At 51.1% G+C, this 15,311-nt stretch overlaps 1 protein-coding gene across 11 annotated transcripts in view; it reads left to right on the top strand.

Annotated features, from left to right (window-relative positions):
• The window catches only part of plekhg5b (pleckstrin homology domain containing, family G (with RhoGef domain) member 5b), a 45,531-nt gene that overhangs the window by 16,082 nt on the left and 14,138 nt on the right, over positions 1–15,311 (top strand). For 9 of the 11 annotated variants that reach the window (XM_062458864.1, XM_062458866.1, XM_062458863.1 and 6 more), the window contains 6 exons: positions 11,615–11,756; positions 12,274–12,373; positions 12,632–12,692; positions 13,104–13,195; positions 13,345–13,481; positions 14,359–14,525. In XM_062458864.1, coding sequence (XP_062314848.1) covers positions 11,615–11,756; positions 12,274–12,373; positions 12,632–12,692; positions 13,104–13,195; positions 13,345–13,481; positions 14,359–14,525 — 699 coding nt within the window. Of the gene's footprint in view, positions 1–2,204; positions 2,453–3,209; positions 3,396–11,614; positions 11,757–12,273; positions 12,374–12,631; positions 12,693–13,103; positions 13,196–13,344; positions 13,482–14,358; positions 14,526–15,311 lie in introns of those variants that run through there. The other 2 variants (XM_062458867.1, XM_062458868.1) reach the window with 2 other exon arrangements.

Genomic DNA, 15,311 nt, shown 5'->3' with positions numbered 1-15,311 from the left:
TTACTGAAAGAAAACGTCACATCTATAACCATGGCAACACACCACATAACTACATATCACTACCTGTGGTAACAACATTGTAGTTCCACAATGTACTGTTTAGAGGTACATGTAGGCAAAGTTATTATCCAAGTGAAACTTGGTATGAGGCAGGTTGGGCTTTTTAGTAGTAACTGGATGTTAACATTGACCTTGTTTTGGTAACACAACCTTCACCTGCCCCTTTACAACATCCACGTATCCCTCACACCCCTCCCTCATACTGTGCCTTCATACACTTCTGTAATAACCTATCCTGCTAAGACTTGATACCAATACAATATTCCACTTAATACATAGTCAATCTTATGTACCTACGGTGTCTTTACAATAGGTTTTGCTATAGTTACGTGGTAGTTAACGTGACCTTAATGTAAAGTGCTGATCGTGACGACTCTGTAGCACCTGTGGAGGGCAGAGTGGCAGCCTAGCTGGAGGCTGTCCTAGATGTAGTTCATGACAGCTGAGGACGAGGAGGGTCATGTCCTGCCTCTGTGTCTGAGCATGGAACATCTCAGCCTGGCTCAAACTAGCCTGGAGTTCTCCCCCCAGAGCAGACCCCAGTCAGCCCATGCTGTACTCTATATTTTTGTTGTTGATATCATTATTGTTGCACTGTGCCTGGTAGATTATTTTATTTTGTACTCTTATCTTGTTCTTTTTTCCTGTGCCTGGTAAATACAGACCGTTCCTTGACTCTAACCACCGATATAATGTTAGAACTAAGCTCTTCTAATCCTTGATTTCCTGCTGTACTTTCTATGTACTATTTATAGATGGCTTTGGAGGAAAGCGTTTGCTAAATGAATACAATTGAAATGTCAAATGTAAATGTTAGATGGTTGTCTGTCATGAAGCCATGAAGCATGCTTCTGGTGCATGCTAGCTAGCGCAGCAGTGTGGAGCCAGCCAGACTCCAGCCAGGCTGCTGTGCGAGAGGGAGGGAGACTTTTGGCGTTTGGTCCTTCAGCAGGCATAAAAGTTTTCAGGCGGTGTCACTGGTTTTTCTCGACAGGCTGTGGCAAGCTCTCACCCCCCCCTCCTAGACCCACACAGACGTAGACATCCGCTATTAGCCAATCAACAGCTACCATACACAGATTGAGAAAGGGCCCGGTTATTTCCACATATGATCTCGAGATGTTTTTTTTCTTTGACTTTTGTGGGAAAAAACTTTGGTTTTGCCTACTTTTAACTTCCAGAAATGTCCAAGGCAGGTCATATCGCATAACCATAGTGGCCTGACCTGTCGAGTATCACTAGACATGGCTAACAATCAGAAATACAAAACTGTACACACATGTGAAATGGTGAAATGGGTACCTTAGAATTGCAGTAACTACAGAGACACCACATTCCATCCAACAATAACAAACATGGATGGTTGAGTGTCGTGTGCCAGGCGGTGGAATGTCTTCCCAGGAAAGCGGTCCCTGTGACGCCAGCCCCGAGCCCCATGAGAAGCCGGGACAGGAAGCAGTATGGGAGCAGACAGGGGAATAACAGGAAGAGGGCACCTGACTGGCGCTAGCGTCCTCTCCAGTGGGGCTAACCTTGACCAATATAGCGGGGGTCAAACACTTTGAGGACAGGCCCTCCAGTGGAGAGATGGGTCGAAAAAAACGACCCCAATCTCTCGCGTACAAAGAACCTCTCCACAGGCGTTGTCCTGGCCCTGTGTTTGTAGACGGGGGCAGCAGAGTGAGAGCGGTCATAATGATGATCATGTTGATGAACATCCACCGGCACAAACTGCTCTGAGGGAGTCTTCTCATGCACTCAATACTAGCATCCAGTTATGAGAATCATATACTGATAAAAAGTTGTAATTTCTCGATATTGATAAAGGCGTTATGGCTCGCCCAAAACATAAACAAAATGGGTAGCCTATGTGTAGCTTTGCTTATCCTGTTGAAGGTTAGGAGTCAAAATGAGAGACAAATACAGAGAAGATTCGACACCGAACCAGACAAAGGCTTCAACTTTATTTTCCATGGAATGGATGTAAAGCCAGAGAAAGCTACTGAGGGGAATGCCCAGTGTTGATTCAGTAGAACAAGTGTTTCCTTAACCTATAGGAGCGCACACACTTCCGAGGAGAGGGAGAGGCAAGCCTGCGTGGGTGACTGTGCCTCACATGTTCAAGCTTATTCTCGCCTCTCTTGTGTCAGATTAGCCCCAGGTTCTCTCTGAGCGCTCCAGCTTTAGCAACGCCATACACTCGCCCTCTCTCTCTCTCTCTCTCTCGCACACACTCACACACCGAAGGAGCAGCGGAGAGGCTTTTCATTGATGAGGGGATTTGAACCTGTGACACTCGCCAACCGCTGGACCTTGGGACTATTTATCATTCTCCCATCGAAACTCTGAGGGCGTCTGTTTCCCAGCAGCTGCTGGTGTTTGTCTACGGCAGGTGAGTGATCGGACGAGCTGTGCTGCTCCCTCCCAGCCCTGGTATGCTGGGGTCTGAGTTCTGACCTCAAGTTTGCGGGAAAGAGAACAGAATGTCTGAACCAGTCGCAGTATCGGTGTCGGTGTGTTGTGTCGATTCGCGCTGGGTTATTTTCTGACAGCCTCTGTGCATGAAACGGCACCTCCGTTTGTTTACTAGGTCCCTTCTAGTTAGGTTTGAACCCAACTTGGAAGCGATGCAGGCAGAGAGGTTGTTAAACAACTCTGTAGTCAGCTGGTGTGGGACAGGAGAGCAGAGGACCGAGTCTGTTTTTGTGACCTCTCCTTGCTCTCCTGTCTTAATTAGCCTCCGGACTCTCTCGCTCTCTCTCTCTCATTTCTCGCTCTCCCCCACCTCTCTGTCTTCTCTCCCTCTCTGTGTCTCTCGCCCCCTGTCTCTCTCTTCTTCTTTCCCTCTGTCCGTCTCCTCTTTCTCCCATCTCTCTCTTTGATCCGCTCTCCCTGCTGTCTGCCAGCGATAATGATGATGGCAAACTTGTTCTTTTTTTTTTTTTTCTCCAGCGTCAACATATCTCACATCTGTTTTTTATATCAACAGCCCAAGGTCCCCTAACACCACCCAGGGTTCCCTCTTCCCTTTTGCTTGAAACCTGAGGTGACTTCCAAATGATCCGCTTCCAAGCCCAGAGTGGAACATCTCGTGTCCAAATAGACAGTCAAAGGGAGGCCTAATTTGTCCTGGCCATTTCTAGCTCCAAAATGGATCTTTCTTTTCCCTCTCTCACTTCCTCCTTCTTTGGTCTTGTACACCACCTTCCTGTCTATCTCTCTCTCTTCTCCTTCCCTGAAGCTATGGATAGGAAGCCTGGTTGCGTCACAGTCCAGTATTGCCTGGGACTAGGTTCAGTACACTTGACTAGAATAGCGTGGACAGAGACCAGCTGGTGAGTGCTATTTTCTCATGTGGCTACATTGATTGGACGGTTCCTCTCAATGGAAACGTCTTTTTTATGTTCGTCGCAGACGCTTGTTTTACGACGGATGACAATACGGTCAGCTGTTTTTTTCTGTCTTTGGAAAGTGAGTTTTCTTCCTGAAAATGTTTTCTTTTCACTGAAGTAACAGGTGTGAGTGTACTAAGTGCTTGCAGGGTTTCTGTCACTGTAACGTAATTTAGGTTGACATAAGCTGGTACAGGTTTGTTAATACAAAGATTGGACGTTTCAATAGGTGTTGGCTAGGGGTGTGCAAGTACTCTATGCAGTTTATAGTTAAAACTCTGCTGTTCTGCCTGTCAGTGGAATGTTTACTTGACAAAAGGAGCTATTTCCTGAGAGCCAGCGGTAGTTACTGTCCTTGAGGATACTTTTGTGTGTACAACTAGCTGAAGGAACTTTGACCACTGCAGTGTATACTTTTGCAGATAGCTGAGCTGTGTGTGTGTGTGTATACTTGTGTGTACGTGTGCGTGTGTACGTGTGTTTGTGAAATGCGAAATACCAGTCCTCCTCCCTGAAGTGTGTGTCACAGTTCAGGGATATTTGCTTATGGTGAAAAGTGTTTTGTCCTTGTGCGCTGGACACATTAGCACAATATTTCATGTGAAGCCATGGCATGCTCTTTGACTTGAAGCTTGCTTTGTCCTACACTGGCTGCATATATTCAACTTCTTCTGAAAGCTGGCAAGTATTGTCTTTGACCATATTAGACATGTTACCTCATCCAGTCATGACATGCAGACAGATGATGACATCCTGTGGCCTACTCCTCTCCATAGGATGACTGGCACTGAACTGGAAGTAAATGTCTACAGGTGTACAACCACAATCTGAAATCTGTTGACCTCTGTCTGTTAGAAACATGGGCTCCTACTCTGGCCTCTTTAAGACAACCAAACGCAACAAGTGCCTCTGTTTGAGGAGATCCATATGTGCTTGAGGATGACTGGGCCAGTCTAGAGGAAGGGGGCCTTAATAGGAAGCAGGCAGCCAGCTGGCGGGATAGATGGGGAGATGTGGCCAGACAGGTCTGCAGGGAGAGAGACAGGTCTGCAGGGAGAGAGACAGGTCTGCAGGGAGAGAGACAGGTCTGCAGGGAGAGAGACAGGTCTGCAGGGAGAGAGACAGGTCTGCAGGGAGAGAGACAGGTCTGCAGGGAGAGAGACAGGTCTGCAGGGAGAGAGACAGGTCTGCAGGGAGAGAGACAGGTCTGCAGGGAGAGAGACAGGTCTGCAGGGAGAGAGACAGATGAGTAAGGGGAAAGACACAGGCAGACAAGGAAAATATCCAACAGACAGGGCAGGCAGTGTTGCGTAAGGCCATTCAGTAAGAGCCAGGTCCTGGTATCCTGGCCCAGCCAGGTCCTGGTATCCTGGCCCAGCCAGGTCCTGGTATCCTGGCCCAGCCTGGTCCTGGTATCCTGGCCCAGCCTGGTCCTGGTATCCTGGCCCAGCCTGGTCCTGGTATCCTGGCCCAGCCAGGTCCTGGTATCCTGGCCCAGCCTGGTCCTGGTATCCTGGCCCAGCCTGGTCCTGGTATGCTGGCCCAGCCGCAGGTCGGGTGGCGGGGGAAGAAAGGAAGAGCCAGCGAGCAGCGCGCTCCTGCCTCTCTTTAACAGACCCACCGTTTATTTATTGAAAAATAAATGAGACCTGGGCTAAGGCCTGAACCGGAGCTCCCTTTGATCCCCTCCCAAGCTGCACCCCCCCCCCCCCCTCCCCTCATCCTCCAATGTCTGTTTCCACCTACCGGCCCCACCTAACGGCTACACTGTAACAGGGACTGGACATGGAGCAGGGAGGGGGACTTATCCGGCCATGGAAATGACTTCTAAGAGGAAAAAAGACGCAACTAGAAGTAATGTGTCAAGGGCCTAATACTTGTTTTTTTTTCGTTTCCACTCTCCGTGTGATAGAAAGCATGCTCTCCAGGCGTTTAGCTCTTAGCCTTCGTGTGCCAATCGATCATTCTTAATGCAGGACGCCTGCGGCTCCCGCAGTGTCTTCAGCTGCTCGTCCGGCGCTGTCAGAACACAGCTGGACGGTGAGTGGTGATTGGTTGCAGGGTGTCCCACCTTGTTAGTGATTTTAAAGCGAGCCTTAGGGACCCGGAACTCTAGTTGTGTCTGCACTCCAGGACAGGGGAGAGGAGCAGGAGAGAGAGGTCTTCAGCTGCGGCTAGGCTGCCTCTCTGTGGTCAGCCCACGGTCACTGAGATGAGCCGCTGTCGTAGCAGAGCTGCTGGAGTCAGACGTCGGTTGTCTATGGTTGCCCGTCTGTGTTGAGTCAGAGTTGAGCTTGTCTGAGTCCAGTCATCTTCCAAACGCAGGACGACAGTGTGTTAGAGAGGTCAGGAAGTTGTCCAGCATGCAGGGAAGGTGCATGAGACATTAATGACATGTCAGTGAAGTGAGTGTATTTTCATTATTCCGATGGCCCTGGAGGAGTCTGAAAGACTTCTGTCTGGGTTTGGGCGTGTGAGTGTACATAATCATGGTTTTTGAACATGACTGTGCATGAGCGATTCTTACCAATCCCTTGTGGGGGTGTTTTATTTGTATAGATGTGAGTGGATGTTTCTGCGAGTTTAAAAAGACGTCAGCCAAGCCTAATTTATGGTTGTGTGCGTCGCATGTGTGTACGTGTGTGCGAGTGTGTGTGTGTTGCGTGTGCGTGTTCCCCACACATTCAGGACACGGATGTGCAGCCACTGTGAAGCGGTTGCCTCCCACACAGCATCATGACTGACGAGGGTGGGGGAGGGGGGTGTGGGGGAGGGGGGTGTACGGGAGGAAGATATATTACTCCTCAGAGGCATCACACCAAAGTGAAGTTGCCAAACGACGGATGACAAACCTGCCCAGACTGGTCCACAACAACTGTTACTCGGCAGTGTAGGAGTGGCACCGGAGCGGTGTGTGTGTGTAATGAACACTCTTCCAGGTCGTCGTTAGAACAATCCCCCTGATTGTTCCGAGCCCCCGTCCTCGGACCGCTCCGGAGCTCCGCACGATCTTGCTCCACCCACGGCCTTCATCACTGTGTTAAGTACACCCACCAGCACTGGCCCCTGTTGTCCTGGGACACTGTTCACTAATGTTTCCTGCTGACTGGCCTTGATTTGGGTTTTTATTAAGGTGTGTGTGTGTGTGTGTGTGTGGTGTAGCAGGAAACCTACTTTTGGAATAGAGGCTGTGGTCATGGATTTTTGAGAGGATGGCCAGGGAATTAGGTTTGCTCTCTGGGCGTAGGCACCACTGGACAAACAGCAGGAGTATTGTGTGTGTGTGTACGTGTGTGTCTTCAGGCCTTTGTACAGCAAAACACCAAACACAATAAGGGTGCTATTCAAGTCCTGGGACATAGCTTCCTTTTTAAACTGAGTGCTACTTCTCTTGTCTTTTGCTCACATTTTCGGGCCTGCACTGGGACACATTACTGTCAACATATTCATCCACCTTCCCTGCAGACATAATATGCCATGTAAAACACACACACACACACACACACACGACACGCACACAGTGATGTTACGCAAGAGCAAGGTGTGCAATTGAAGGACAGACTAATCTGACAAGAGCGGTAGGGGATCTGTGCGTTTGATCTAGTGCTCTTAGCCGGCCCGTTAGTTTAAGAAAATATCCCTCATATACATGGGAAGTAGTCGTACATGAATTCCCTCTTCTCTATGTGATGCGCGCGTGATGGCTCCCCGGCGTGGTTGCGGTATGTGCGGGTGCGTCAGCAGGTGGCGCGTGGCGGTGGATGTGATAAGCCGGAGCGAGGGCCGCTGAGGGGCGGCCTGTGTTCCCAGCTGTCGGGGGGGGCTTGGTGTGTGTCGCTCCGGGCCCCGGTCACCGCTCCTCCAAACCCACCGCTAATCCACCCCCTCCACCACCACCCCCCCCCCCCCCACACCTCCCTCGGTCTGAGAACAGCCGTCTGGAAAGACGCACGCGATACACACGCGACACAAGCACACTCTCGTCTCACACACCGTACAACCCCCCCTTCAGCTGTCATTGAACTGGCCTGTGTGCGGTTAGAGGCTGGCTCCTCAGGTCTGCCCTGGGACTACATCATTCTGCACCCCCTCGTCCAACAGTGGACAAGGTCTACAGAGACCGTGGTCGCTCATTAGGTCTGGCCATCTAGGAGACTCCTGAGAGATCTGACTGATTGCCTTACTGACAGTTTGACTGACTGACTGAAAGGTTGACTGCCTGACTGCCTAACTGGTCACTGGCAGTTTAGAGGAGAGGGTATCCATCCAACCATCATCTCACATCATCAGTGGGAATGTTTAGCATCACAAAAATGCCCGGAGTCATATCCTCAGCTATTTAATAACAAAACAAGGGGGTTCTATTAGTTTGATTCCGAGAGGATTATCAATCTTGTCTGTCTGGTGTGTTTTGTTTTCAGCGGGAGGGCTTCTGGATATGATACCCTGTCTTCAGGTCCAAGTGTCCGGGAGTTCTCTGTCTGTCTCTCCATCTCTCTCTCTCTCTCTCTCTCTCTCTCTCTCTCTCTCTCTCTCTCTCTCTCTCTCTCTGTCTCTGTCTCTGTCTCTGTATCTCTCTCTGTCTCTGTATCTCTCTCTGTCTCTGTCTCTGTATCTCTCTCTGTCTCTGTCTCTGTATCTCTCTCTGTCTCTGTGTCTCTCTCTCTCTCTCTCTCTCTCTCTCTGTGTCTCTCTCTCCGTCTCTCTCCATTTCTCTCCGTCTCTGTCTCCATCTCACTGTCTCCACCCTTCATCCTGTCTCTGTCCGTCTCACATTCTATCTTTCTCTCAGTCTCTCCGTCATCCTCTCTCTTTATCTATGTCATGCTCTCGCTCTCTCTTTCTCTCCCCCCTCCGGTCCTCGCTCCCTCCCTCACTTGCTCATTTGTTTTGGCTCAGGCTGCAGATATTTGCTGCTGCCTTAGTCCTGGCAGGAATGTAGACGCCCTAACTTGTTGGTTACCTTTCGGAGCTGCAGTCTAAATATGGTGTGTGATTTGCTCCTATGTCACGTCTGCTAGGGTCCGTCTCCACATTTGACTAGGCCGAAGTTGCAGCTGTCTGCGGGTTCTCCAACAGTGCTGCCCTGAATCATGAGAGGGAGTAAAGGAGATGTCGGTGGTGTCGTGTGTTTGGTGTGTTTGTGAGAATGTTTTGGGATAGGGAGGGTATAATGGTCATCTCTGGAAAAGCCATTTCAAGTTGTACTTGTTGATGTGCTTGTGTGAACTGGGTGCTGTGAAGGGTGGAAAAATCAAATCAAATTTATTTGTATAGCCCTTTTTACACGCAAGCATGTCACAGAGGGCTTCACATATGCCCATAGAACTGCCCCTCAACCAACCTAAACCCTCAAGGAAGACAAGGAAAAACTCCCAAAAAACTCTCAACAGGAGAAAAAAAAATGCAAGAAACCTTGGGAGGAGCAATTCAGAGAGGGATCCCCTCCTCCAGAGACGGTTGGTGGGAGAGAGGAGCAGAACACAGGCTAGACATAGTCATACAGTGTCGATGGGTTTTTAAAACACCAAAATCCATTATTCAACTTTATAGATGTAGGACAGGACCGGGAGACTCGCGACCAGGTCCAGCGTTGGCTGACCGACGACCAGGCAGGTGCTGACAACTCAAACCCCCCACACCACAAGGGATGTGTGTGGGGGGGGACGAAAAACAGAATATGGGAAGGATTCCGATCAAATCGAATTAATACAGATATCAATGCACCATCGTAGCATTGTTTATGGAACAAGGCCTTTCTTTTAAGCTGCTTTTAAAGTTACTCAGTAGCCACCCTGCCTTGGTCTAAAAACATGAAAGCACACTTAACCCAATTGTGCTTATTGGAAGGGAACATGACATGCATATTACTGTAAACAAGGCAATTTGCTAACTCTCTCTGTCTCTGCCTTCCTTTTTTTTCTCTCGTTATCCTGTTCTCCCTCCCTCCCCCCTCTCGCTCTTTCTGCTTTCTCATCTCTCTATCTGTCTCTTCTCTGGTTTTCCTCTCATTTATTAAACAGTTTTGGAAACAGTTATATTTCTGGAGGAGGCCTTGGGGGAGGGTGCAGTCAGGGTGGGCAGCAGAGAAGAGAGGGACAGGCAGAGAGAGATAGAAAGAGAGTGGGAGAGAGGGGAGAGGGAGCGAGACCCTTGCCCAGCTGAAAGAGGGGCTGCTTAATCTCTCCCCCAGCGTCAGATGGCCCTGACAGAGCACCGCCACCAATTAGAGCTCAGATTAGGGGGGCTTTGGACATCTGAAAGCTGGTTACGAGGGGGGGGGGGGGGGGGGGGGGCATTTTGCCGGGTTTCCTCAGTCTTGTCTTAACCTCAAGGAACCCCCCTCTCTCTGCTACCAGTCCCTGTGAACCGCTACTTAACCTGGCTAGACATTGAGAGGAGTGGATTAATCAGGCAGCTTGTGTTGTTTCGCATTGGGGTGTGAGGAACGTGTTAGCGGACCAGAGGGGTGAAGGTTGTGATCGGAGGTGGATGTCTATGTGAGCAGAGGCCCTGGGTGCCCGTTGGCATGGATGTGGAGGCGGAGTGTGCGGTCGGGGCCGGGGCCGGGGTCGAGGCCGGGGCCGGGGTCGAGGCCGGGGCCGGGGGGCAGTGCTCACACCCTCCAGGCTGGAAGGTAGGCACCCCTCCTCCGTGTTCAGTGTTTACAGTTGTCAGTGTTTACTGCTATGATGGGAGGATGCTTTATCCTAATGAATCAGATAGATTTTGAGTGATTCCAGACCCTTATTGCCAGACAGAAAGCATGTGGGTCCTGTGTTTTATGTCGGCGGGACAGCCGAGAGGGACGGGGTCAGTTCCTGTGTTGATATCCTTGTGGGCTCATAGCCAGCATATGTTTGGGTCCTTGTGCGTTGGGCTCACTGGTGTGCGTTTATGTCAAGGCCACACTCACTGGCATGAGCCGCTTCTTACGGGCCTGGGGTCACATGAGCACACACACACGCCAGCATCGCTCTACAGTTCAAGAAGACAATGACAGGAAGCACATTAGGAGAACCTCCATTGTATCTCCCCAGACATCCTCGTTTCCTGTGAGGGTCCAGGGTGAGGGATGATTGGGAGTCAGGGGTGGGAGGAGGCTCAGGGGGGGATCTCCACTAACCCCCCTGGAGCTCCCTTCTCTCTGGAGGGGCGAGGGTGGTCTGTCTGGATCTGCCCCAGGCAGGGTAGGTCTAATCCTGCAGCCTTCTGCTGCCTGTCTGAGGAAGATTCTCCCCTCGACCTTGACTTGTGGTCAGTTTTGCTCTCTTGTGCTGGGCTGTGGAGATTAGGATTATGGAGGGGTGAGCTGGTCTCAGGTCTGTCCTAAAGGCAACTTGTCTGGGGTGACTTGTTCTCCTACGGACTTAGGAGGCGGAGAAGGGAGGGGCTAGGAGAGAGCCTTGTGAGGGTGCAAACAATGAGACGCGTGGCGCCGCGCCTGTGTGTGTGTGTGTGTTTGTGTGCGACTTTGTGTTTTATGCACATGTGTGTATTTGCATTGCAGATCTGTGTGTTCAAGACCATTATGCAGGACTGTGACCTAGTGCTTTGTACTCATGCCAGACAGCTGGGCTGAGTAATTGGCATATCCATTGGTCTGACCCTCTCTCTTTCTGTATTTCATTTCCCTCCCTCCCTCCCTGTCTCCCTCCCTCCCTCCCTCTCTGTCTCCCTCTCTCTCTGTCTCCCTCTCTCTCTGTCTCCCTCTCTCCTCTGTCTCCCTCTCTCTCTGTCTCCCTCTCTCTCTGTCTCCCTCTCTCTCTGTCTCCCTCTCTTTCTCCCTCCCTCTCTGTCTCCCTCCCTCCCTTCCTTACCTCCATCCTTACCTCCCTCCCTCCCTGTCTCCCTTCCTGTCTCCCTCTCTGTCTCCCCCTCTCTCCCTGTCTCCCTCCCTGTCTCCCTCCCTCTCTGTCTCCCCCTCTGTCCCTGTCTCCCTCCTTCCCTGTCTCCCTCCCTCACTGTCTCCCCCCCTCCCTGCCTGTCTCCCTGTCTCCCTCCTTCCCTGTCTCCCTCCCTCACTGTCTCCCCCCCTCCCTGCCTGTCTCCCTGTCTCCCTCCTTCCCTGTCTCCCCCCCTCCCTGCCTGTCTCCCTGTCTCCCTCCTTCCCTGTCTCCCCCCCTCCCTGCCTGTCTCCCTGTCTCCCTCCTTCTCTCCAGGTGTGCCACCACCCAGACTGCCAGGACCTTAATAACAAGAACCCCCTTCACATGTGTGAGTCATGTGACGCGCGCTGTCACCCAGACGACACAGACAACATGCACTTTGACCGGCACCCCCGATTTGACCTGCAACCCCAAGGTGCCCACTAGCGACACAAGACATCACACATCAACACTAATCGGCCAACAACCAATCTGACCCCACATATGACCTCTCTATAACTTGCAAGCAAGAATATCACTGCTGTGATTTTCAGTTCTCATTTCGGTTGAAATTTACGATTGTGTATTCTAACCCCTTCCTGTTGCACCAAGGCTACTTCCTCATTCTAGATTGTAACTAGTATATCATGATGTGGGTTCATCAGCTTTTCATAACCTCATGAACCCCGCTCTGGATAAGAGCTAAATGACTAAATGTCAGGAATCAGTGTTCACCTCAGTCACTGGTAAATATGTGTAAAGGTTTACCCTAAGAGTGAATCATAGTCTAGCATCAAATTCATCATGTCTGGCACAGTTTAATTATTAACGGGCTATAGGAGGATTTAGTCAGACCCTAACAGTTAGTCAGACTTGGCTTGGAATGGTTGCCAAAACAACAATCTCTTTTATTTTTTGTATTTTTTTTGTAATCCTTCCCCACCTTTTCCCAGGATCCATTCTGGCGAGGAACGTGTCGACCCGCTCGTGCCCCCCACGCACCAGCCCCCCCTCTGACCTGGAGGAAGAGAACGAGGGGGTCAGCGAACAAGGGTCAGTCACCTCCCCAAGTCAACATTACATCACACGCCCGCCGTCATGGTGTCCTTCACTTAGCTTTGCGGGACCGAACGTAGGCAGGGAATGTGTGTCCTAGGACTCTTCCCATTTCGTTTTCGACCGCCGCTCGCGGTTAATCGACTCGACGTTTTCTCTTCCCGGCGCGTTTGAGGTTCATTGACTTCCTTGCTAAACATTCAGTGGTTGGGTGGAAGTGGGGATTGCTAACGGATGTGTCTGCCGGTCTTACAGGGAGCGCAGAGCCGGAGGGGTGAAGCTGGTGAAGAAGAAGCCCAGAAGACGACACACAGATGTGAGTACTGGGTGCTGACGGCTGGAAGTCCCCCTCCGGAAACAAGCATTTCCACTTCAGTTCCTATTGTCCTCTGAGCCAAAGGGTCCTGGGACTGTTCTGAATCTGGTACATTGTTATTATTATTATCTGGTAGATAACTGTATGTATACGCATACTGGTGAAGGCTACAGGCTGCCAGTTGAGTACTACTCGAGAGCTCTCCACTGCAGTGTTGTCTGCAGGGTAAACAGGGTGGTATAACAGTCTTTCCCAGACTCCTGGGAGTCTGCTGCAGCATGTGGTGTAGAGGAGCCTGCCTCCCTCCCTGCCTCCCTCCCTGCCTGTGGCAGGCAGGATCCTAGTGCTCCCCAGCTCAGGAGCCTGGCTCAGACCTCCATTCACCTCCGCTGTGTCTATCGCCCCCTGCAGGACCCCAGCAAGGAGTGCTTCAGCCTCAAGTTTGATCTCAACGTGGACATCGACACCGAGATCGTCCCGGCGGTGAAGAAGAAAACCCTGAGGTGAGAGGAGGCGGAGGCTGGAGGGGGGGGGGTCCTGCCTCATGGGGGTCTCTAAGGTTCTGAACACGACACTATGGTACTACTAATGGGATTTTACCCAGTGTATTGTGTTGGTGTAAAGTTGTGTGTGTGTGTGTGTGTGTGTCCAGGGAGATCCTAGGCCCTGTGTTTGAGAGGAAGGGAATCGAGCTGTCCCGAGTGGACTTGTTCCTGGACCAGTCCAATACCCCGCTGTCCCTTAACTTTGAGGCCTACCGCTTCGGTGGACACTACCTCAAAGTCAAAGGTATGGGAGGCAGTGTTCACGAACCGTGTTTAATGTTTCAAGTGATTTGGAAATGATTCATACACAGAGCAGCGCATGCTATTTCAACTATTGCTACGTGAGTTTGTTTGCTTGCTTGCCTTTTCACACTGTTATTTGTTGTTGCTGTGTAACGTTTAATATGGCTAGCATGCCCTCAAACCCATTGGGCAGGGTTTGAGGTGAAAAAGTGAATCAGTAGAGCTTGAAATGCATATGAGGTCCCCTGCTGTTGATCTATGGGTGACTTGGGTAAAGTCTCTGTCTAGAAAGTTCTGATATTTCCTTCATTAGAAAGGCTTTACTTCTTCTCTTGTTACTCAAGACTGTTAAATAATGTATGGGTGGGACAGATGGCAGAGGCCCTGTTTCCTGTCACACCCTAGATTGAGAGGAAACTGGAAAGGGCGTCCCCCATCTTGGGTCCCTGCAAGGAGCTGGCTCTATATCTGTCTCCACACAGTCCTGCTCTGTGACTAATGTGTGTGTGTGCGTGCTGTTTCCCCACCTCTTCCCCGCAGCCCGCCGCTCCACTCTGACACACACACACTAAGACGTCAACTAGCTCGCAGTCATGTGCTCTAGGGTGTGGTGGTTGGTGTGGTTAAAAAAAGAAATGAGACAGAAGTTCCGAAAGTTTCTCATTGAAGCATTCTATTGTATTCCCTTCTATTGTATTCAGTTATATTTCATGACATCGTACTCCCCTCGAATGTGTTCTATTGTCACTCTAGTTTGCCGTGACCTTCCGCGCTGTCATAACAGTCTCCAGGTTGAGTGCCAGTGTCGACAGCAGAAGCACATGGCAAGTCCACCAGGGAACTGAACCTGTTTGTCTGTTTGTGTCTGTGTCCGTCAGCGCGGCCAGGGGACGAGCTGAAGGTGGAACAGGGGGTGAAGGACCTGCGCTCGCTCAGCCTGCCCAACATGAAGCCGTCGGGGGGGCAGAGCCCCTACATCCTCACCCCGGGCAGCGAGAAGGTGGAACACGGCTCCCTGGGCCGCCGCGAGAGCGTGGACCTGCTGGTCAGTACAGCCGCCCTCACTCTCCTCCTGCTCTCCACACCTCCCACACCTGTACGACACATTACAACGCACAAACAAAAACAACCTTCGACATGCATTCTGTCGTCTCCCAGCTGTGTCAAGCTGTTCCGTGACTTCCTCCTGTTCATCGGTTCAGCTGGGATCCCATGGCCTTGTAGTCGAGTCCTGACCTGATGTTCCATGGGTGTTACCAGATCTCCTAGGGCTCCTGCCCTGCCCTGCCAATTTGCTTCCTCCTGGCTCTCGGTGCCAGCCTGCTCTGCCAGCCTGCTGGTACTTTGTGTCTGGCAGACAGATGACCTCACTGCCTCTCTGCCCCCCCCCCGGGCAGTAAAGAGTGGTTATTTTGGCATGGACAGAGGTGCTGAGAGAGGCAGTGTGCTGGACATACCAGAGGTATCCTGGTGCTCTGGCAGGCAGGCTGTGACGTGCTGGGCTTGGACAGAGGCCTCAGGCTGTTGGGTTCAACTACTACAGACGACCATATTGTGGGTCTTAATGAAGCCTGCAGTCATGTCCTCGCTGACGTTGACCAATCAATTGAGGCCTAGACTCAATGGTAGTTCTGCCGTAACCGTTTTCATTGGAGGTGGCTAGGGGTATGTTATTTTCTCTGCGTGCACACAGCGGGAGGCTGGGTAATTAGCCTGTGTGGACTAGCTCGGCGCATTTGCGCAGGAGAGCTGTCAGCACGTTTGGGATCCACCTTCCAGACAAGTCTAGACTCACTCTCACACCCACTTTCATTGGGGTTGTGTTAAGGTA

Source organism: Osmerus eperlanus, chromosome 4 (assembly GCF_963692335.1).
Source record: "Osmerus eperlanus chromosome 4, fOsmEpe2.1, whole genome shotgun sequence".
In the NCBI taxonomy this organism is placed as follows: domain Eukaryota; kingdom Metazoa; phylum Chordata; class Actinopteri; order Osmeriformes; family Osmeridae; genus Osmerus; species Osmerus eperlanus.
The sequence above is the reverse complement of the archived record's forward strand: the minus strand, read 5'-3'. Positions and strand labels throughout refer to the sequence as shown.